General features: G+C 37.9%; 2 protein-coding genes across 3 annotated transcripts in view; one reads left to right on the forward strand and one right to left on the reverse strand.

The window, feature by feature from the left end:
• The window catches only part of LOC137290507 (dnaJ homolog dnj-5-like), a 33885-nt gene extending 28609 nt beyond the window's left edge, over positions 1-5276 (forward strand). Inside the window, exon 13 of the mRNA XM_067821488.1 lies at positions 782-5276. Within this exon, the coding sequence (XP_067677589.1) occupies positions 782-974 (193 nt within the window). The 3' untranslated portion in view covers positions 975-5276. The remainder of the gene's footprint in view (positions 1-781) is intronic.
• Positions 5277-17880: 12604 nt separating this feature from the next.
• The window catches only part of LOC137290588 (uncharacterized), a 67359-nt gene continuing 60039 nt past the window's right edge, over positions 17881-25200 (reverse strand). The window contains exons 30-32 of one of the 2 annotated variants that reach the window (XM_067821630.1): positions 24795-24856; positions 23496-23643; positions 17881-19659 (exon numbers count right to left, since the gene is read on the reverse strand). In XM_067821630.1, coding sequence (XP_067677731.1) covers positions 19575-19659; positions 23496-23643; positions 24795-24856 — 295 coding nt within the window. In that variant the 3' untranslated portion in view covers positions 17881-19574. Of the gene's footprint in view, positions 19660-20739; positions 23644-24794; positions 24857-25200 lie in introns of those variants that run through there. The other variant, XM_067821631.1, reaches the window with a different exon arrangement.

The raw sequence follows: 25200 nt of genomic DNA on the forward strand, positions 1-25200 counted from the left end.
ATGACAAGACTGGGTAGGTTTACAGGTAGCTACAGTCCTGTGTGGGAGGAATGTTTTGAAGTCAGTACCATAAGACTGGGTAGTTTTACAGGATAGGTCAGTACCGTGTGGGTGGAAGATTGTGATGTTAGTACTATTAGAAGACTGGGTAGGTCTACAGGATAGCTACAGTCATCTGTGGGTGGAGGATTGTGATGTTAGTGCCATGACAAGACTGGGTAGGTTTACAGGATAGCTACAGTCATCTGTGGGTGGAGGATTGTGATGTTAGTGCCATGACAAGACTGGGTAGGTTTACAGGATAGCTACAGTCATATGTGGGTGGAAACCAAGGGCATCATCATGGGAAGTCAGGGTAGGTTATACAGGGTAGCTACAGTCCTGTGCAGGGGGAATGTTGTGACGTCAGTACTATGACAAGAGTGGGTAGGTCAACAAGGTAGCTACAGTCCTCCCTCTATGTGTGTCTGTGGAGGGGGAGGAGGTTGTTTCTAAAACAAAATTCATACTTATGGTCTTTCTGTTTGTCTTTCTTGTTTCTCTTTCTTGTACTGAATCAAAAACCTGTAAAGATATGGGTTAGAGTTTGTCTCTAGCAACCCATACGTGTTGTAAGAGTCGGGTGATCGATGCTGATAATGCCAGTTGCTGGATTGTCTGACCAAGATTTGATTATTTACAGATCGCTGTCAAATTGCTGGAATACTGCCGTGTGCAGTGTTAAATAATAAACAGACCAAATCCGGTTTTGATTGTCATTTCATTTCCCCTGTATTCGCAGAGAGCATGATCTGGAGGATTTCATCAACCACTTGTTTCACAAGGCGTCTATGTCTCCTGATGGTTCCTCACCATGGCAACAACAGCAACAACAGTCAAGTCAGCAGCCTCAGACGTCATCGGCATGGGGAACAGGGTCATCGACGTCAGCTCCAGGGGGAAAACGAACGCGGAGGAAGAAGAAGCGTCACTAAAGTTTGTCAGGTCATAACACCAATGCTATAGCTGTAGAAATTGTTGTTCAGTTTGCCAGTTGACAACAGATGGTCTGTGGGACATTGAGTGTCCTGTCGTCCATACCAAAAGTTGACAGTCCTGGGCTCACTTGCACAAAGCAATCTTAGCACTACAATGATTGTAACTTCCATTCTCCAGCATAGGCTTAAGATAGTCATAGCACAACCAAAGTCAAGGCTCATCTGTGTAAGAGAAAGATACATTTAATATTTAGCAATTTGATTATGTTCCAGTTCCATAAAAGACAGTGTTGTCTCTGCTAAGCAATGTTGATACAAGAGTTTTATGCCAGAATTAGTTTGTGGAAGAGGCAATTAAGCATTAGTAATGGTTTCAGTAATATTCTACTGCATCCCTGCATTGGACACACTCAATTTCTCAGTTGTTACGCCTTTACATGGATGCATTCTCAGTTGCCAAGCAATTGTATGAACACAGGTGAATCTATGGATTGGTCACTCAAGTTATCGTCTGTCACTAGTGTCAGTGGGTTGTGGTATCTCCCTGCATGGGTGAAGATGGATCCTAGGGTCAGTGTAATTCAGTGGGCTGTGGAGTATCTTCCTCAGAAATGAATTGGTCTTTTAACAGTTTCGCTTGTCAGAAATGAACTGTGGAAACCTTTAACCACCTCATTGTTGTTTTTGACATTCTTCATCTTTTGGCATGACATGGTCTGTGAGGAATTAAGAACTATGTGGTAGATATCCAGGAATCCCTCGCTGAAGGCTTCTGGTGTCGGAAACCAGTGGTCTGGTGGTTCCTCTCCCCATCCTTGGTAAACACAGCTTCCTGGAAATTCATTCATCCATTAGCCTGAACACTGTCACATTTGCACCAAGTATTGCTTTCTCAGGCCCTAATTTAACAGCTAATCCTCTCCAACATTACTGCCTTATCAATCCATCCAGACCGATCAATAAGACACAGATGGAATTTACTGGTACTAGCAGTTGAGATAATCTTGTTTGTATAAATCTCTACTGGGTTTCCATGCCAACCTAGCTTTCTAATGTATGCATTAATGTATTATTGTATTATGCATAGAGATGTGGGAGAAGCTGTCAGCTGATTCTGTGCATGTCTGTCACAAAGGGTGTGTTGTGTGAATGTATTACAGTATGAGAGTGAACATATAGCTCTATTTTTGTCGCTGTGTGATGACCTACACTTGTATATAGCAACTGGCCAATTTCATGAGAACTTTCCTTGTCCAGGGCCTGTGAACTTGTCATTAAAGCCCCCGACATGGATGTAATTCTCATGAAACTCTTGTTGACATCGTCCTCTGAGTCTCTGGCTTGTTACTATGGCAACAATGCCTTTTGACAAAACATGCACAAGTCTTCTCGGTCCGCTCAACTTTTTGAATCTTAATATTTTCACCAGAAAGTGTATGAAATTTTCATTATTGCTGGTGGGACATGGTACATTGTTTGCAATAACAAGGGAGCATTCCTTGTAGCTACATCATGATACAGGCATGATATTGCTTACATGGCATTATTTTTGGTTTTGAAGTGAAACGTAGAAAGTGTATGTTAGCGGACTTGAGTGTGGGGCGCTTCCTAGCCCTTGAATCAGAATGTTTGTACTTAGGTAAACTAGAAGCACACATGGAAGTGTGAGTGATAAGTAGTCAGGTAGATTGACTGATATGCCTTATTGTGTCATCTTCTTGGTACTTAATTTATTCAACTCAACTCATGATTATCAAAGTGGTGACATTGGAGTTGCACCATGTTGCTTGTCAACAGCTTTGTAAGTTAAGCATGGCACATTGTCAACTGATTTTGTTAAGTTAAATAATGCATGTGTCAGATGGCAAATGTACAACCTTGGTCTCTGTCCATCCATTTGGCCAGCATATTGTATATTTAGGAGTTTATTTTTGTATAATTATTGTAACTGTCTAAATAGATTCTGTGTAGGACTTTTTGGATGTATCATGTAACATAGAGCACATCACAAAGTTTGAAATCGCTTAAGAATAGCCAAACCTTTGAACAAGTATGCTAATTATCATTGTTTGTGCATTTGGAAATGGCTTTGAATGAAGTTATATAGCTGTATGTGATGTTCATCTTTAACTGAATGGGCAATAACTTATTATGTCTAACTATTGTGGTTCGTATTCACAATCAAAACCTAGAACTGAAAGTTTGACAACTGTGTTTCTCTCATATTCAAATTTCAGCAGTGCCAGTGCTCAACCCACAAGCCCCCCCTTTTTTTTTTCTCCAGATGTCTGTTCATGTACAGGTTTGATCTATATCTGTCCATCACTTCCATTTCATTCTTCACAGTATTCATCTTGAATAGTTTGTGATATTGTAGCATAATAACTGATGTACACAGTTTTTGTGGTCTCCTGGTTTAACTTTGAAAGCTGTCAACACATTGGTTTCACAACAGTTTTGAAGAATAATGGTCTGTCATACTGTAGTTGAATGGTCAGAAGCAGGTCACCTTTTGAAGTTATGAAATAATTTCTCCTATTGGACAAACTGCAGTAACTTGAATTTGAATACTTTAAGGATAATAATTGTTTCAGATTCTCATATTTCATATTCGTTATGTGAATTCTGACTCAAGAGTATTGGGATTAACCCAATGAATGTTTTATTAAATTGTAACTTGGACTAATTTGATGGGTATGTGTCTTAACAAGTAAACTAGGTTTTGGGATGTTGATATGCGTTGAAGTTTATTCAGGGATATGTTTCTGTCTGTCTGTGATTTACTTTCAGGCAGCTTATTGAGCACAGTGGGGGACCTCCCTTATTCTATGCAAACAGCACTGCAATAGGGTGGAGCCAATTGTCTTGTTAGTCATTCAGTGCCCCTGGTCACTGAGAAGGGTCATTAGTAACCAAGTCCAGCAGCTGCAGTAGGTGGGGGTATGTGTGTGACGGGAGCTGGTGCTTGGTCATGTGCCCTGCACAAGTGTTGAGGAACATAATGAAACTTTTAAAATGCTTCTCATTGTGCCATTTGTTTAGAACATGTTGTTTGAATGATTCTCTGTATTTTTGTGTAAGAATTGATATTGGATTAAGGTTAAGGTGTGGATTTTTGTAGTAGACCTGTCTTTCCTTGCCTCAACTTCATGCCATGTTTGAAATAGTTTTCTACCTTCTAATGAAGAAGTCTGGTAGCTAGATTATTGATAACAGGATTCTGGATTTGTTGATAATAAGCATTTTTTACAAGACCTCATCTCATCTGAAAATGTATTTTATTGCTTGATTCTACTGACTATGGTCCATAGGCATAATGAAAAGTGAATTTTCTTTGTAAACGAGAATAATGATGATTGTTTTTCTGTAGTGGGCTTCGTCGCAATTGTCTCCTTTCTTTTCACCATTTTCTTTCATTTGGTAGAAGTCTTTCATTTATATTCGCATCATCTTCTGACATATATCAACCCAATTTTACGTGAGTGTTCACTGAGTGACAGTTGTACTGACACAAACATTACTTCATCTTGTAGTCACATGGTTGCGATTTATTCAACTTTATTGGTGAATGGTTGGTTATTTATTGTGTCCTTGTGAGAGGAGTTACCTTGTAACACTGTTATAACAGTCTGGAATTGTTTCATTCCTTGAATTGTGTTGCATTTACGATTCCAACAGTTATGTGGAAATGTTACAAGTCAGGAATGTGGAGGTCATTCTGTTGGTTGAGAAAATGTGACGGCTGTAGGGTTGTGATGTCTGCAGCTTCCAGGTTTACAGTATAAGTACAGTACATTGCCTTCCATGATCAGAATTATTATTTTTATTCCAAATATTTCTGTGTTTTTTTTCTTTTACAAACAAAATTGACACTTTGCTTTTTAACCCTAAATAATCAACAACAAAAATTAATTCATAAATTTGTTTTGTTATTTTCTTCTTTTTTTTTTGAAACAAACCATTGTTGTCAGTAGTTTAATATTTTGACTTACCCAGTGTGCCAATCTGTAGTTTTCAGTTGCATTTGAAAATTGTTTCATGGATTTTGTTGTGTTTCTGAACTTTAAGGATTGTGGATTTGAAGCAAACAGAAATTTGAGTGTTGCATTTATGTACATGTGCTGCTGCTGCTCTCATCAGGTCTGTTGGGTCTAAAGTGGACTCTAAAGATTATTCATCATTTTGCTTACATAATTAGGAGTTGGATATAATGAACTATTGTTTACTAATCTAATGCAACAATGATGTATAATACTGTGATTGAGAAATATATATGAATAAATACATTGGATATTTGGCTTTGGCGCTTTTGTTGTGTTTTTCAACATGATTTGACAGATCCTGGGATATGTTCAGATGGTACATTGTGATGCATGATCCCAAGAATGTTTCCTGCAAGCTAGAATCACTACAATGTCATATGCATTCAACAGTTGGAGGAAAGTCTATGTGAATTACCAACTTAATTGAATTTGGTTCTATTCATCCTGTTCGTCCCATCCACTTCTCAAAAACCACTACATAAAACTCAGTTAACTTACATATATCTTTTGTAGAGACTGAAGGTGTGTATCTCTCATTTTGTATTTGTATTTTATAGTTTTTTGTATGTTTAGAGACATTTGAACTTTGATAAATTTTGTGGAATGTCTCATGATACTGAAATAGGGGATTAAGTCTATCCAGTTCTCCACAAAAACTGCACAACAGAATTGATTAAACTTATAAATGTGTTTCATTGGGACTCGAACTATGATTATTGTTAAGTAGAAATTAATCACCAGAACACACTCAGTGCAGGGAACACTTCCTACAGCAGCAGGGGCGTCTATGTCCCTGGACACATTTTTGTCTTGTTTTACCTAACTATGAATCGTCCAAATCGTTATCAGGTAGATTCCAAGACGATACAGTACCTACCAACCAAACATTTCATTCCCACAATATTCCAACCCAATAACCATATGTCTCACAATTACATGTCTGCTGGATTTCTGTTACTGTCCACTGAAAGAAGAAGAAATCTGAATCGACTAACCCTGTCGTGCACTTCAGCTGAATGTCAGGTGTTAACTTCACAGAAACTGCTGTCAGGTGATTCAAATGTAAAATACAGACACTACAACTGTTGTCAGCATTGCTTGTAAAGTAATTGCATCTTTAATAGTTAGAGCAACGACAATTGACTACCCTAAACATTTTGTCATTATTCATCAACTGTCAGCTCCGTTGGTCATGCAGATTCAGTAGACGACCTACTGCAGCAAGTATACATCTGAGATCATGTAATAGTGATATGATCAAACTGAGAAACAGCCCCATTACTAAACATGCATATGCCAAATTTCACCAAAACTACGAGGTATAGGCGGCCCGTGCGTTGTGAGATGTCTGCATTTTGACACAACTGAAGTAGTCAAATGCTATGGAAATAAGAAGACTAGGTTGAGCCTCACTACCGTTTTGGGCCTATATCTACACTGGTTTAATTTACTCAAAAATCGAGACGGTGCAAACGTACTGTATTATGCCAATGCAAAACAATATATAGATAGTGATATTTAACTTACTTTCTTTGTGTATAAATGCTACTAGAAACGTTACGAGATGTTAGGCTTACTAGAGCTTTGTGAAACGGGACCCTGACAGCTATTTTTTAATAAGAAATATCTGCAGAATATTGGATTTTAAGAGAAATATACACAAAGAACTACATCGACACAAAGAACTACATCGGCACACAGACAAGCGATTCTAAAATTACATAAATCTCAGTATGGTGTTCAAGTGTAAAAGTGATTCCGTGATTCCTATTCTTGAACACAAACACTATGTCAGCTTGATGTAAGGCAACATTACAGAAATATTTTGCACGGAGCAGGGATAATCTACAACAGGGATAGGTCACTCGCTTGCTTTCTTTACCATTTATACTAATTAACATGTGCCTCGTCATGCTCCAACGCATACGGTGACTTGGCTCGCTCCCAGCGCTACTTCTGCTGTGTTCACCAGAACTTCAGCCAGCTTATTGTATCAGTCGGAATTTACAATGAATGAATGAATCATAGAAACAATTAAGAGCAAGAATTGTGTGAATGAATGAAAGAAAGAAATAATAAAAGAAAGAAGTAGGTGAATGAATGAAAGAATAAATGATACGTCACGGCCTTCCCTCCCAAAACATGTCAAAGAACGTAAAAGTATCGCGAGAACACGTGTTAACCCGACCTGTCCTTTTTAAAAATATCTACTTTGAGACATTTTCGTTTACGTTAATAATTAATTCAGATATCTTATTTCATATGGGGAATGGAATGGACATTAACAGAATATTAACTGACACTGTCACACACCCCTCAAATACAGAAAGTGTTAAACTGTCACAAAGGGCCCTAAACACCTTTCCAGTTTTGTCAAATAATAAGATCAACAAGAAAGAAAGAAGTTATGGAGCTATAACCCTCAAGCACCACAAGCATCAATGGTGGATCAGATCAGATCGTCGATATGTCATATTTTTCACACACCTCAAATACACCCTAACATTTTGTTTAAGATTATGAAACTATCACTATTACTTGCAAACACATTCAACCTGATAGTATATCCCCCCTCATAAGAATTAAAGGTGTATGTGAAAGGTGCTTTTGAAGTAGTAACTAGAAACACTCAAACAACGGCGAGTGGCATTTCAATGGAGGATCAGAACAGATCGGCGAAATGTCATATTTTTCACACACCTTAATCACACCCTAACAATTTGTTTGAATCATAAAACTATTACTATTACTTGCAAATATCCTTCAACTAAAGGTATGTTTCCCTTCTAAAAATTAAACGAATGTGTGAAAGAAGTTTTTTATCGACACAATTTAGTCTATCTTCGCGGTGAATCAAGAATGGAAGCCAGTGAGCTATAACATACCGACCTGAAACTTTACAACAAATCTACTGTCCTGACACGGGCACTAATACCAATTATTTGACTTAAACTGAAGTGACAAAATAGTTAACTTATCTTCTACATGTAGGATTTCAGCTTTTACAACACTAAGCGAATATAATCAGCTGTTGAAAATAAACTGAGCTCAATCTTAAACACTACGCTGCCTCCATATTGGCTACACTAGGTACTAGTTACGTAACGGCCACATGCATACGTTCAGGGGCTTTTCGGGGAGTTTCTTCTCTCTGTACATAAAGTCTCCCTGCACGGAGGTATATCAAGTTCCGAATCCGAAACTCGCTTACTTGATTCTAAGTAGGGCAGTGGCGAGAGCGTGATGCTAATTTTGAAATATACACGATGAAGAAACAACTTTGCGCTTGTCATGAGTTTACCCCCAGTAGTTTTGTTTTCCCCGCGCGCTGAACTCCGATTTAAAACACTGTATTCATGCCGAATTCATTCAGCAAGTAATAAATAACTGTAAGCAAAACAAGACATCAGTGTATTTGTCTCTTATAAGGTAAAGAAAGACGTTTCATTGATATCATATTTTGACACACTGTTAAAATCTAAGCTCGAAAAAAATGGTTTCCGATCATGTGCCAAGACAATGCTCCATTGTTATCGCGTTGCTTAGTTACGCATGTCTTCTCAAACGTCCGCGCGTTGTAGATAAAAGGTGTCGTCAAAGAAACCCGCTCCATTGTTTCCTGGTCACTCATCAGGGATACATTGAAGCGCTGTCAGAGTTTTCTCTTTTGCCACTGAATCTTCAAAAGTGTCCGGATTGTCCCCAAAGATGAATGAAAGAGTTGTCTCGGGTATGTAGATGGTCCATATCAGTTCATATGAGACCCGTGACGGCGAAAATTACATTTTTATGACGTTCACCAAGCTCCGAACGAACCTCTCGGGTCTTCTGAATGAGGCAGTCGATTCAGTGTTTGCCAGTCAAAAGTCAAGAAGTACCGAATGTGCTACTGATTACATTTTCAACTAGTAAAATCTGCAACACAATAATTTATTGCTTGAGAATATGTTTAACTTTGTTGTTACATTTCCCCACCGTAAATGTGAACTCAACATGAGCTAATGGGGATCGACATTTCACATATTCAGGAAACGTAAAGTTTTATGTATTTGAGGTGAAAATGCGTCTTTAATGCCATCGCATATTCTTTTTATCGATGTCAGGAATCAACCTATTGATAGATTTATGCTCTTGCGCATCCTAAATATTTGAATTTCCCGCTTGAATAAACAAATTTAACCAGATCTCAACAATGATTCAAAATGGCCGCCGGAGGCGTTGTCAAGGCGGTTTCTATGCAAATAAAAAATGGCGTCCATTTTGTCACCATTCTCACCCTCCTATGCTATTATGCTCTGGCCCATTCATGAAGCCGTATTGCTTTAGTGGCAAGTCAGTTACTGCAAGTCAGTAGTAAAGCACACCACAGAAACACTCGCACAATGTAATTTTCTTTTGAGAATCAAACCTTTTTGTGCTACTACTACTACTACTACTACTACTACTACTACTACTACTACTACTACTACTACTACGTTTATTAATATTTCTGTTCACCATTTATGTTCCTGCTATCTTATTCAAAACTCCACTTGCGTATATACGTTTAATAGGCAAGATTACATAGGTTGTATTCAACATAAGAAATTAACTGAAGGATTCGTGTTTTTTCATGTGAATGATTAAGTGTATGGTGTATTTGTCCAGTTGTCTAAAGTGGTAAAATGTAAAAATCTTGAACAAACAACTGAATGGCTGATAAATGTCAGTTTAGAATATCCCCGGTGATGTTTAATGTAAGCACAGTGAAGATTAACGTTGATTAGTTATGAATATGAATAAATATTGGTATGACCTTAAACTAATATCTACCTATAAAGGGATCGCCTTCAGAAAACAGCACCACAACGTCTTGTGAGGACGTTAGGGTTAGATTGTTAACGTCTAAAATGACGATGAGTAGGAAAATCGTGCTAAAAAATTGAAGAGGTCGGGGTAAGATAGTGACAACCCACACATCATGCTCTTTCCGGATAAATGTATTTAGTGGTCTCCAAGGTCCAGTATTACTATATGAGCATGAGTTATCTCCCCTAACTTTGCAGCGTGCAGAGTTGCATCATGTCCATACTTAGTATAATAAGCCACACGCATGCGGTTTCCTTTTGGCAAGAACATGACAAGCCACAAAAACCTGGCAGGACATGTGATGTCTAGTGGAGATGTTTTGAGAGTAATCTCCTTCCAGAGCAGACTTGATGAATGGACCCATGATCCCAACAATGAAGAAACTTCTCAAAGAACTGATTTTAACATTTCTTGACATTTAAGTGTTTAAAATGGTACTTATGCACTCTTTCTTTATTTCAAGTGGGTTATCATGTTCTTGCCAAACTGATCAGTTGATGAATTTTGATATTCCACAATCCACCTAACCTGGAAATTCTTTTATGTAAATTCTTCTTTTATGACTAAGCAGGTTATATGCACCTAGAAACACATTATTTTAAAATTTCTATGATCTGGATTTACTAAAGCTGAGATATACAACAAAAAGACGGGTTATCATCGTTTTGGTACAAACACAATGTCACATTTTGAGGGATGTCACTCTATACTCACATCTTGCAAAGTTACAGATTACAAAAGTAATCTCGGTGTTTTTTATTAATATTTTGTTACAAAACCTAATTAACCCTAAACAACCATGTACCTAAGCACTTTTCATGAAATTTGATCTCACACATCGTGTGTGGCATGCGCACTTTGTGCACAGTGAACTTTTCTTTTTGCATTTTTTTGACACTTGATATTGAATAATGAAGAACAGTAGAATATTCTCTAGACTCTAAAGCTGGGGGAAAACATGTTAATTTAAACGTCATGGCCCAAAAATTCTGCCTTTAATGTTAGCTGAATGTTGGATCAGACGTGGAACAACATTCCCCAAGCTTTCTCCAATCGCTTAGTGTCTATGCATCATCGCTGTCAAGTCTGCATCAAAGACAACAGTGGACTTACACGTTACTAAATTTTTGACACTACATAAATTTTCTTCAAGGGCGTCAAGATGCATAGGGTTAAATCTAATACATTTTGGTAAATTCCTGCAAACCGTTAAACAGTGATCACGAAACACACCACAGATCATGTTATTTTCTTTTAGAAATAGCATAACACCAAAATAATGCACAGTTACTCCTTCCATTAGCATATTTATTTCCTCAAGAATGACACTGCCATAAATTTCCCTATTAGTGTGTATCTGATGTGAGTTAACACAAGTAGAAATGTCCATCCTTGAGCAAGAGTATGACAAGCTCATAACACAAAATGTTTACAGCAGGTATCTTCAAGCACCTAAAAACACAATTTCCTGCAAAAGAATCACATTGCGTCTTTTTTGCACACTGGGAAAAGTATACATAAATACAAGATATTTTTATTATATTTCAAAAGTCACAATAATATGTTTCATGAATGACTAAACTTTCAAAAGCAATTATCTCGAAAGTAGGAATTTGTGGGTTATCACTATCTTCTCCCGACAAATTCAATTATCACAGTCATTTAGATATGATCATTGGTGTTTCAGCAGTCGACGACATGTCATGCATCTGTCAAATGAAATCATTCAGTTTACGATTTGCCGAGTCACTTGAAAATCGCTTCATAAATAACCTCACGTGGTGTTCCTAGTGTAATATAAGACCCAAAGTATATCTGAAATTGCCGGTTCTTAGTAACTGCTAAATTGAAAGAAACAACAAAATTCGTATACATTATTATTATGTATTGGGTATCCTTACAAAGGTGTTTGTTTGCGCCTTTCAAACCAACCTTAGTAGCTTTTCAGATTCATTTTACATATTTGCATTTTATGGTAACTTTTAATTATGTTGATCAAGTTGATCAATTTTCAAGTGTATATAATTTTCCTCGTCTACCAATATTTTTGCCATGGACAGATGGAAAAAATACCGTCCCGAAAATAATGTATTTCAATCACTTCATGCACGATTAGTTATATCTCATTCATGTTCATACTAATCACCTCCCCCAGGACGCTCTGCCCTGCGTCCTGTGGTATCCTACCACCGACTCCCACCCTACCTCCGCCCCAGCCCCGGCCGCCCTGCCCATCTGGAGATGTTCTTCTGTAAACGTGGAGCCTCCCCTAAAGATCCCATCACCGGGCATCCCCTTCTCACTGCGTACCGCACCCCCGGGAAGGGAGGGTCTTTTCAAAACCATAGCCCCCTTCCTACCCCCGTGGCACTGGACCTTTCTCTCTGTGGACCTATACAGGTATATTCCACGTACACAGCGGTACACTTATACATCCATTAAAATATAATACATATATGTCGTCTCCAAGTGTGACCCCATTGGTTCTTCACATCGGAATAGGTCCTAAGCACCTCAGTAAGTCGAAAGAGACCGCGTGAAGTACTCTTACACAGACTATTTCCGAAAAACGAGGGATTAATATCATGAATACACCCATGATCTATCATGCAGTGGTCAGTGCACTGTTGATGTTGTTCAAGAGATCAATTCCGTTTCATTTATTCATTACGAATCATTTCATCAACAAAGGGATTTCATTTTGGTCAGTACGGTTCCTATATCACCTAGAAGGAAGTAACTCTGTCCCTTTGCTTTACACATTGCGGACTCTATGCACAATTCAGTGTGATTTTAATGATATTTCTCCGTACTTGTCAAATTACTGTGCAAAACGTTCATGGAACAATGCCATATCGTCTTTTGGAATGTCCAAGTGTGTAAGGTGGAATTTGATAAAATCCTTGATTTGTGATTTGTGGGCAAACTATAAGTTGATATATCAAACGTTTTTGTGTTGTTTTTTTTTTTGTTGAGCAGTTCTTGAGTGATAATTTAAGGCACCTTTGGTATTTACTAGCTACTGTTTATTCATCGCTTAAAATCTTCGCTTGGATTCAAGAGGAAACCATCAAGTTTCAACATTCCGGTTGCTTATGTATAATGTACTTATAGCTTTGATGCTGAGATGCACATGTACAATATGTGTATAGGCATGTGAACAGATTCGTTGATGTATTTGTTCATGTACATATAGCTTGGTCTGGATGTCTCCGTCGCCGCCTTACCTCCACGCCTACAGCAAGACGCCCAGTATCACGGCTTTAGTCTTCCACAGGTAGGATGGGTTATAATACTGAGAGATGTTACGTGATCTGCATCTGCTAAATCATATCAATTTCTCGTTCTTGAATACATGTTTTTTTTTTATATCCGGTGCCTATCCCTTTGGGTTATGTTGAGCAAACAGACTAACAAAACTGTATCTATTCTTAATAAATTTCTTATAATCAACATTTGAAATGCTAGCGATATTAGCAATTCGGAAAAGTCCAAACTGTGCTAGACTTGAACATTTACTAAGTGTATGAAGCTGAAGACACCATGACCACAGCCAATAGAAGATTCGACCAACTAAACAACCTAGACTCGTTCTGTTAGGATATGTGTAATAACAAAACGAAGAACATACAAAAATACAACCGGGAAAATGTTATTCAGTGGTTTGCATACAAAGAAGGAATTGTTATTCATTGGTGATGTGTACACGTGGCAAAAAACGTATCATATGCACCCACAACCGGAATGCAGTTGCTTGATTTCATTATTCATTACGCAGGTGAGAGGTTTGAGGGACTGGTTTGATGAAGATGAGGTAAGATAAAGAGCTTAGCATTTTCCCAGAATATGTAAACGTGCTTGAACCCACACATCCACTCATTCCCCCAAACACAAAATGTTAAGACAACATTAATGATCTAACAGAAATCGCCATTCGAATTTTCGGGGAAGTTCTGTACAAGACCGTGTTGAACTGCCTGAAATTTGTGATGCAGTCATCCACTTTCTTTATTCAAATTGAAACCACTGGTTCAAAGCATTTCTTTCGGTTTGAATTCTGGGTAGTTTGCATCTGATAATGACTCGTTACTGCATTTGATCCACATCTGCATGTATTGTCGCATTCCTGAGTTTGTTGGAGACAAGTGGACAATTTATGAAGAACCTAAAAGCCATTGTTCCCTCGTTCTAGGACCATTCAGCTGGTCACAGGGATGAGGACGACCTCCCGTCAGCAGCCCACACCAACAGGAAGAGGTGCAGACACACATCTAGGTGGTCCACGGCCCAAGTCGAAAAGCAGGTGCTGCTGCTCTTGCTGCCATTTTCCAGACTGAGTCTGTATCCTCCCACAACACGAAGTGCTACTCCAGGCAAAGTGCGAGGCATAGTAAGTCCTTGCGAACGTGGGCTTCGACCCAACAAAGTAAGTAATGGTGCTCTGCCATTGTTTCCTAATATCAAGACTAAGGTTTTCGTTTATCTGTTCAAACCATACACCGTGTGTCACTGGGTCACAATTAATCTGGACACACATCATTTGTCGTAGTACATACACAACTGTAATAACACCAATATCCATCCATCATGTGGGAAACGGACATCATCGTAACGTTGCAGGCGGAACAATTTTTGGTTTTAACTTTCTTGAGTCTGGAATAATTATCTTTCTTGTGTTGCGACAGAATGTATTAATAACAAATATATTTTTAAGGGATGAAGTGCGTATATTGTAACAATAAGATGCTGAAAAAAGGAAGTTGAAATCAAACATCCTAAATTATTCTTCATGGTTTTAAGTTGTCGTTTAGGCTCGTCTGTTCAACTGAAGACATGAATTCTTTTGGCGTTAGGACGATAGGACAATTAGTAAAGTTCCTGCCTTTTTGCTCTCTTTAGGTTCAAGCCCATACAGATATCTCCAGCGACCGTCCACTTGACCTCTCACGCAAACGAAAGCGGAGCGATCTGGTCATTACTGTTGACGACAAGCACCGCCGCATGGAGACAGCACGGTTGTCTCTTCCAGATATGGAGACTGTCAACCAGGTGGACACACATAAGACAGGAGCAGCAGCCTCAACGGCAGCAAACTCGGAAAATGTGAGCCGCAGCAGACGTCGTGTGTGGCGGAGAAAGCAAGGCAACTCCCCAACCAAGCAGACGGCTGATGTCTCGAGCTCCCCTTCAAACCGACGGCGCATACAAAGACTTGCCGAGACACCACTTGACCTCAGCATGACAGGTCAGAGGTCGCAGTAAAGTCAGGAAAATAAATAAATAAATAAATAAATAAATAAATAAATTCACAACATTATCTGTAGAAATAAATGCCATATGATAAACTATATAAAAATAATTGTAACGTAGTAGTACTGAATAAATAATTATGAGTGTTAAACTTCATGATAGTGCTTTTATATAAACACGTGCCCCTTATATAGCATGCTTGAATATATTTACTGATGTATGAAATTATAACATGTATTACTGATGTATATAAAACCAGATGTCATAAAAGGTATATTAATTATGATGTTAATGGTATAGATTAATATTTATGATCATACCAGTGCTACAAAGAGATGTTATAGAGAAAGTATGAAGGTGTTAGTTCAATAAAACATATTTTTACAATGATGTGATTTAACTGTTCTAAAAGGTAATATCCACTATGATTTCAGTGCTATAAATAGATGTGATAAAGGTCATGTCCACTATGGATTTAGTACTATAAACAGATGTCATAAAAGTAATATCAACTACGGTTTTAATAATATAAATAGATGTCTTAAAGGTCATATCTACTATGGTTTTAGTACTATAAACGTATATCATAAAAGTAATACCTACTACAGTTTTAATAATATAAATAGATGTCATACAGGTCATATCTACTATGGTTTTAATAATATAAATAGATGTCAAAAAGTTTATATCCAATATGGTTTTAGTACTATAAACAGATGTCATAAAAGCAATATCTACTATGGTTTTAATAATATAAATAGATGTCATAAAGGTCATATCCACTATGGTTTTAGTGTATAAATAGAGTGTGTGAGTGGCTTTATTTTTACGCTGCACTCAGCAATATTCAAGCTACATGGTGGCAGTCTGTAAATAAATAAATAGATGTCATAAAGGTAATATCTACAATGTATAAATAAATGTTATTGTAGGTATTTTCACATAGGTGTTTACACCTTAAAAGATGTTTTACATGGTAGGCTTTAGCTGCTCTGTTGTAATATTTAGCGTTGGCTTCACCAAGTACTTTGTTATTTATCATTAACTTGATATGTTGTTAATAGATGTCATAAATGTTCACTAAAAAGCTGTTTATATAAAAAAAACAAAATGTTACAATCATCGATAACCTGATAATAGTGGTCCAAAATATATTTTGCTTTTTGGCTGTTTGCGCTGACTATTCTGCACCAGAACAGGCTTTGTTAAATTCTATCCAAATACATTAAGACAATGGCTGACACCAGTGTTTAATCTTTCTGAGATACTTTTGACTGATACATTTAGCTATCAACTATGAAATCCATTGGTCTGTGGCATCTGTACAAAAATTGCACTCAGGCTTAACCCCTGTTTAAAGTAAATACAAATAAATAAATGCTTTTCAATAATTATGGTTAGAATGTCCTTCCTGTTTGGTATTGATTAAATTTTAAGGAAAATAATTCAAATACAAATAAAACATCTGGATGGCCTTGAAATACACCAAAAAAATGGACTGTAAATTACTTAATGAGGACTGATGCTTTGTGTTGAAAACCTTACATTTCCATAGTATGATAAATTTATTCAATAAACTAGTAAAGCTCTTATTTCAGAGTTATGTCTCTTATATTTGTTCTTTTTAAGCCTTGTTCATAATTGTATACATTCAATGTGAGCAAGAGGAGAATCTGTGCATTTAGTAGTTAGCTCTGCTGCAGTCAAAACTTCAACTGCACCATGAGTGATCAAAGTCTTAGCTGTTTGCTACAGTGGTGAAACCCATGAGTGCAAGTGTTGTATTGAAATTCAAAGATTTAAGTCAGGATGTTTTCTTGGACACCGCAAAAGGGACCACTGCACATGGTAAGGAGCATTCCTTGCATCCTGCATGATATATTACAAAGACAAAATAGACTGTGAACTATATCTCTTAAGGAACACATGTTCATTCCTTGGAGTAAGATCACCAAATATGGATAGTGATTTTAATGTTGAATGCAGTGACAAGACAAAGCATGGATAGATTGCCTAAGGGTGTCAGTGACATGGCAGTTGGCAACATGATTGTCACTCATTCCTTGCTGTCACCAAAACTAGCACATATAATGCACTACACATCTGATTTTCTCTAGGAGTTTCCCCCCAGTCCTTTGATTAATGTCCTTGCATGCCCCCCACATCCAAGGTGTTTTGTCCCTGTCTTTTCCCATGTCCTTGGTGTTATGCCCTTGCATGTCTCCCACATTCAGGGTGTTTTGTTCCTGTCTTTCCACATGTCCATGGTGTTATGTTCTTGCATACCCCCCACATCCAAGGCATTTTGTCCATGTCTTTCCCCATGTCCTTGGTGTTATGTTCTTGCATGCTTCCCACATTCAAGGTGCTTTCTCCCTTTCTTTCTCCATGTCCTTGGCATGATATTCTTGCATTCCTACCACATCCAACCACAGGCCCTCATGCGAGGATTATAGATTTTTTTTAAAAAGCATAAAAATTTTGAGACTAAAAATTTTTATACATTTTTTTTTTACAAAAAATTTCATCCTCACAATGTGACGAGGACCTGTGCATCCAAGTTGTTTTGTCCCTGTCTTTCACCCATGTGTCTTTGTGCATTCTTTGGGTGTCTGAAATTTGCAGACACACACAGACAAAAACTTCTTGTGAAGCTGATCCCGACTTTATACAGTAATAAATAGTTTTATCTGTGCATTGTGAAACATCAAGTTTCACCGCTGCATCAAACAGATGTACACAAAGTATGAAACGCATAAATACAAACATTCAGGTTTATCTCAGTAATGTATCACAGTCATGAACAAGCAAACAATTATACTACATTATAATGTAATGAAAACATTAACGATAAAACAATTGACAAACACAATTTGTTAATCATTCCATATTCCTGACTCCAGGGCAACTGACCTGAAGAACAACTGCTTTGTCCCTGTCAACCACTTAAAAATACTGACCCCTAATAACATAACACAGGACAACTATCACTGAGTAACATTCAATGTTGCATCAACGCTGTCATCATTTTTACTGATGTCACCCTGCATACCAACATGAAGTAACGGACAATACTTCATTATCTGGTATTGTGCTAGACATGACTGTTCATTCCTTTCATATAATATAGGTACAACATACTTACCATCACTTTCCACTAGGAGTTCATATTCTGGAGGCATGTGTAAATGCTAATGTTCCTTCACCAACCTAAGAAGGCACTGGACACTCTCTAAATGTCCATGTTACAGTCTGGCAACTATATCAGATACCTGCCCTGTGTTTGATTATAGCGAGACTCCATTCTAGGTGACATATATCCAATGGTTCAGTTACCCTGATGCCACCAAACAACAATGAATATGGTCCACATACCCATCCTGCAATGATGCTGTATTGAAAATGCAATACTGATTTCACAAGTGCAATATACTGCTCCACTACGGAAAGACATCGTCTGACAATGTCATTCCAGTTTTAATGTACACTTCACATAATGAGATTAAGTTTTGTGCTTCATGGAATGATAAAAATATCCTTATCAAAAGTAGATAGGTATATTTGTATAATAAACATGCTTTAATTTCAAAATAAAAAGCACTAGAGTAAAAGCTTGAAAATAAAGTAACAAATTCACAATGGCCAGCACAGTGGCAATACTGGTTTTAAACAACATGAGTGTTCATTCAATGTTAACAAATAGTCACACAACGCACCACTTGTACTGCACAAGTAGTGCTACAAGTCAAAGTCAAGGAGGAACACTTTTTATGGACGGACTTTACTACAACAGAAACGATGTTTCAGTGTACATGCAAACACTGTTATCAAGCGAATGATGACAACTGTGTTAGAACGTGGACTCAAACGACACATCTATTGCAAAATAGAAGTTGTCTACCTGAAAACAATGACCGTTACATATGATCCCTTCAGTTCAATGACAGGACCTCAGACTCCCTCAGACGTGACCCCTCTAGGTCTATGACAGAGCCTCAGATTGTCTTAGGCGTTCTCTTCTGCTCGGTTTATGTAAACTGACCTCAAGAATAGTAGCTGGTTGTGTAATGTACGTTTGTAGGAACAGAAGTACTTTTTTCCCTTACATGGTACTTCTGGCTATTCCTACATGACATGTTTTTCATCACCTTGCTCAGAGAACCAACAGTACAAATCTTTATGTACTGCAGGGTAGAGCTATTGCAGACCCAATGAAAGTTTATTTTCTTGGTGTCAATTGCTGTGTTTTGACTGAAATAATAATCACACATTTTTGCAACTTATCAATTATTTGAGTTAAAATATGGAGGATGTGTAAGGAGTGGAATGTGTTATTAGGGTAAAATACATATCTGCAATTTCAGAGATATGTATCCAAGGACTGGCATACTAATTCAACTGAACAGACATAGATTATGTCTGCTCAACATGTATCCATGGATGGTGCTTTCTCCGTCTATCTGTCGCTGTCGTACTCCACCTCCTTCTTGTATTCCTGCATGAACTGTTCATAGATGCACTGCAGACAACATGGCTGACCACTGCAAGAAGAAAAGGATCAGATCAAGAAGGGGTACTTTCTAAACTGGAACAGTACCATAACATTTTGCAACCTACATATATCTCTACTAAATACAGTCCTACAGTGTATATAATTGGAGCAAGATATTTCTCCCATTGTAAACATAACCTGTCACACATCACCAGTGCAAGTGCTTAAAGACCACAGCAGCTGTCATGGAGGATGATGGTACCCATCAAGAAATTCAAATATATGAAAATAGATAGCCATTAGATTCCACTGTTGACAATAAGGCTGAAATTTTGGCTTCAGATAAAGGAAACTTTAAATCAAACTCATGCTAGAACCTGACTGAACCAGGATTTCATTTTCCTAAAATTTCATGTTTCATATTTGAGTACAAACCATTTATCCATATTCCAGCTGCTGTGTGATGTGATACACACCTGATTATACTGGTTAGATAGTGCGCCCACTCAGTCAGCGGAGATAGGATAGCAGAGTCTCAGCCTTTCAAGTGTCAGCCGATCATATATCTCAACATCGAAGCAGTTTCTGGTGCCACCATCTCCAAGTTAGAGTCATGGTGGAGCTAGATACACCAGGGTCACCAAAGGTCAATAGGTCATGAGGTCAAGGTCAAATGCATGCAAGGTCAAACATGTTGCAGTCGGGGGAAAAAGCTAAGGGTGAAGCAAACACAACATTATACACAACACTCCATGCAGGAAACAAGGCATGCATCAAAGCTGTAGAATTACCTGCATGTATACCATTTAATGAACAAACACATGCAGTGCTCTACTGAGAACACACACACACAACACTAAAACTCTGATTTTTTTATATACCTGGTACATGCATGTTGATATAGTAACAAATCTTTCCCAAAAAAGGTGTTTATTCCACAAGAGAAAAAACAAGGTGTTGGTAAGGTTTTTCATTTCACCAAAGACATAATTAATCCTTTTGTCCCTCTATGCCTTAGTCTAATTTCAGTGTTTACACATGCATAGAACCTTCAGCACAAAAATCGAAGTTTCACTGTTAAAACGGTGCAAAATTCAGTTTGATCTGAAAAAAAGACTTCATAGATACATTTAACAAATGTATGGTTTATTTCAATTAAAACATATGGATCACAGACTGATTTAATTACAAATGAATAACTTAAAAAGAAAAACAAAACTATGCACATTAATATGTCTTTGGCAAGAAAAAATATTCACATAAAACAGTGATACGATTATTGTATTTAACTATACACAGCAGATAAAGTATCTGTATAGATAACTGGTTTCTAAAACCTGAGAACTGAGTTTTGAAGTCATGTCGTTTCCGTCATGTTGACCTTGATACAGTAATGTCAATGATCTGTCAATTTCAACATGGACATAAGACCACTGGAGAGCTAGCAGTGTCTCATTATGTCAATGACCTGTCAGTTTTCTCTCACACTCTGGAAGGCCTGATATATGATGATGCTATGTACATGCATGTTGACAAGCAAATACATGTTGTACATGCGACTGATATGTACATCAGGTGACATTGATAAATTACATGATATCTACATGAGCACATCAATACCAATTACAGAGCCCCTGGTATTTAATAACGTACATCATGGCACCAGTTAATATCACAAAAAGAATACTCTGAGGTGTAGAAGTCAAATAAAACTCTAGATGATATGAAATGCAATGGCACACCGCAACTGTGAAACTAAATACTTAGGATTAAAGCTTGTAGGTAGAATTGGATAATCAGAGTATCATATTCCTAGAACAACCTTGAGGAGTTAAGTCTGACACAATTTCATCTACACTGATCACTCAATAATAGATATGTTTTCTTGAAGTTACCCCTTAATATGATCTATGCAAGATCATATATCTGAGGAGGAAAATATGTACCAACCTTGCTTGTGGCCTGGTTCAATGCATGTAAGATTTGGTGCAAAAGAGTATTCATTTCTGTGAAAGTTTGATGAATTTCATAATTACGGTGTGTCATGTCATGTCCTACTACAGCATGGACAAAATCTACAAAATATCATTCTTCGGTATAAGCATACAGACTGATGATCCACGGAGTTGACATTACAACATACACCAGACAATGTCTCACAACTAGGATAATTTAGAAACTGATGGATTCAAATTAAACAAATCTATTCACCTACTTCGATTATGGTTTCCTCTTGTACACAATACCTTTGCAATGTGACCTGAGGATGCCTCAACAGAAAGTTTAGCAATATACGTAGAGCAATTTTTCTGGTACAGCATTTGGTGATACAATTCAGGCAATTTTGCTTAGGCCTGTTTCTTACATACAGAAATCTGATATCTGGCATGAATGCTTCACTCACTTGTTCTGAAATATGGAAGCCAGGATACAGGCTGAATAATGGGAAAATTCACCTCACACATCTCATCAGATAGTTCACCTCACACACCTGATCAGATAGTTCACCTCACACACCTGATCAGATAGTTCACCTCACACACCTCATCAAACAGTTCACCTCACACACCTGATCAGACAGTTCACCTCACACACCTGATCAGATAGTTCACCTCACACACCTGATCAGACAGTTCACCTCACACACCTGATCAGATAGTTCACCTCACACACCTGATCAGATAGTTCACCTCACACACCTGATCAGATAGTTCACCTCACACACCTGATCAGACAGTTCACCTCACACACCTGATCAGATAGTTCACCTCACACACCTGATCAAACAGTTCACCTCACACACCTGATCAGACAGTTCACCTCACACACCTGATCAGATAGTTCACCTCACACACCTGATCAGACAGTTCACCTCACACACCTGATCAGATAGTTCACCTCACACACCTGATCAAACAGTTCACCTCACACACCTGATCAGATAGTTCACCTCACACACCTGATCAGATAGTTCACCTCACACACCTGATCAGATAGTTCACCTCACACATCTGATCAGATAGTTCACCTCACACACCTGATCAGATAGTTCACCTCACACACCTGATCAAACAGTTCACCTCACACACCTGATCAGATAGTTCACCTCACACACCTGATCAGATAGTTCACCTCACACACCTGATCAGACAGTTCACCTCACACACCTGATCAGATAGTTCACCTCACACACCTGATCAGACAGGTCACCTCACACACCTGATCAGAAAGTTCACCTCACACACCTGATCAAACAGTTCACCTCACACACCTGATCAGACAGTTCACCTCACACACCTGATCAGATAGTTCACCTCACACACCTGATCAGACAGTTCACCTCACACACCTGATCAGATAGTTCACCTCACACACCTGATCAGATAGTTCACCTCACACACCTGATCAGATAGTTCACCTCACACACCTGATCAGATAGTTCACCTCACACACCTGATCAGACAGTTCACCTCACACACCTGATCAGACAGTTCACCTCACACATCCGTCAAAGGTCTTATATCATACAGGAGCAAAATATGTTACTTTAATGGAATTGCACACCTGCTTAACTCAACCTTCACTGGGACTAGAGAAAACAAACTAAGCTCCAAGTATCTTTAGTTCAAGACGCTAGGGATGCTAGTAGAAGATTCTCCCCTAATGTTAAAGTTTCAAGTTTATTGTATCCGTGTATATCTCATCTACAGCACGTATCTCTGCCAGTCAACCCTGGAGACCATCAGGTATCTGGCACTACTGACAAAACTACTAGTCTCGCGGTGAAAAGTGCACATGCAGGTGTGAAGAAGACGTTGGTTTCAGGAGTGACAATGCAGGTGGAGGAGGCAGCATACTGATGGCCCTGGGTGTGGCTAGCTCTACCTATAAACTGTATCTTGGGTAGGTTCAGCGTAGAAGTCCTCAACCCCTGGCGGTGGGGAACCTAGTCGCCGTGGCAACCCAAGCTGCTGGGACAGCGGCCTGTAGTCTGATAGGTTGGGTAGCTGTGGTAGGTCGGGGTTAGAATAGCCTGCAGCAGATCACAATCACAGCATTTAAATTTCAATAATAATCATAAGAACAAAAGTAATGATTCCTTGCAAACCTAGGCATCAGACAGTCAGCCAGCCTCTGTGATTAATCTGATGATTGTCATGTTTTAGTTTCTTTTACAACAAAACTGAACATTGCAGAATTGTTATACCTAATTCTACAAAAGAAATCCACATGCCCCACTATTTCCATGTTTAATGTTAACTTTGCTATCACACTTTCAAATGTTACTAAATCCATGGTATGCTGGTATAGCAGTACTGTCTACACTATTTTCTATGTTGCACAAGCCATAACTCTATTCACACTTTCTGAGGAATCAGTTTTCTAACAGAACGAGTCTGATCTAAAAGCTTGAAGGTCATGTAATGATTTATGGTGTGCTACTGTGGCCAAACTGTTATCTGTTATAGAAGTCAGCAATGCATTGTGCTCTATCATATGTTAATTCATGAGAAACATCAACACTGCAACAAAAACATACAAAAATAATTTCCTGTATCAGCTCACATTAACACTTTTTTCAGAAGGGCACCCTTTTCCTTAATCTCCTTTAAAATAAAGGTGACCCCTATTATCTCCCCTTGGTAGTTCAACATGTGGTGTTGAATTATCAAACCATTTAGTACATTTTAGAAGATAAAATGTTACTTCACAGAGAGGCAAGTGATCAAATTTACTGGAAACAACGTTCAAACACATTAATCAAAAATATAATGAAAAGTTTTAAATCAGATATGATAAAATCATTAAAAATATTAAGTAACTTGCACGATGCGATTTTGGATAAAATCATTAAAAATATTAAGTAACTTGCACGATACGATTTTGGAAGTTCCCTTGTAGTAATGGTAGTGTTGGTACACACAAAACTACCAAGCGTTCAACCTAGTGATTGAGATTGCAGACAATAAAGTAGGTTTTCACTAATAACTCTACGAAATACCTTAGAGATAATAGAACGTCACATAATGACCTGTTGACGAAAGATTTCATATTCATTTGAGATATGCAACACATATCTATGTTAATGACAAAATTTGTGCCATACCATTTACTAATAGTGCAATATACATGTTTAAATGCAGAAGAACTGTAAAGGTCAGCTGACATATCAGTGTAACATACCTGCCAGCATGGCTTCGTAGGCTATGGAAGATGGTGTGATAACATTAGGAGCCTTTGATCGTCTGTAACATACATAATAGTACAATCAGTCACTGTCAACTGGTTAATATACAGCATAAATACTTCACCTGCTCCACTGACAGTCAGTTGTCTAGCTAATATCTCAGTAATAACTGTTATAAATGAACAGGACAAAAAGGATATCATTAACTCCCACAAAAATATTTGTATGTCTTGACACCTGGCTATACAGTACACCTCCTTTCATCCAAAGCATCATATTGTAGAAAAATCTGATAAAGTTCAAATGATTATTGTCAAAAAACATGTTGGAAGAATACACAACATAACATAGTTGCATAACTTGTTCTGATGATATCTTAATATCATATTACAATTTTATACA

Source organism: Haliotis asinina, chromosome 7 (assembly GCF_037392515.1).
Source record: "Haliotis asinina isolate JCU_RB_2024 chromosome 7, JCU_Hal_asi_v2, whole genome shotgun sequence".
NCBI classification, from domain to species: domain Eukaryota; kingdom Metazoa; phylum Mollusca; class Gastropoda; order Lepetellida; family Haliotidae; genus Haliotis; species Haliotis asinina.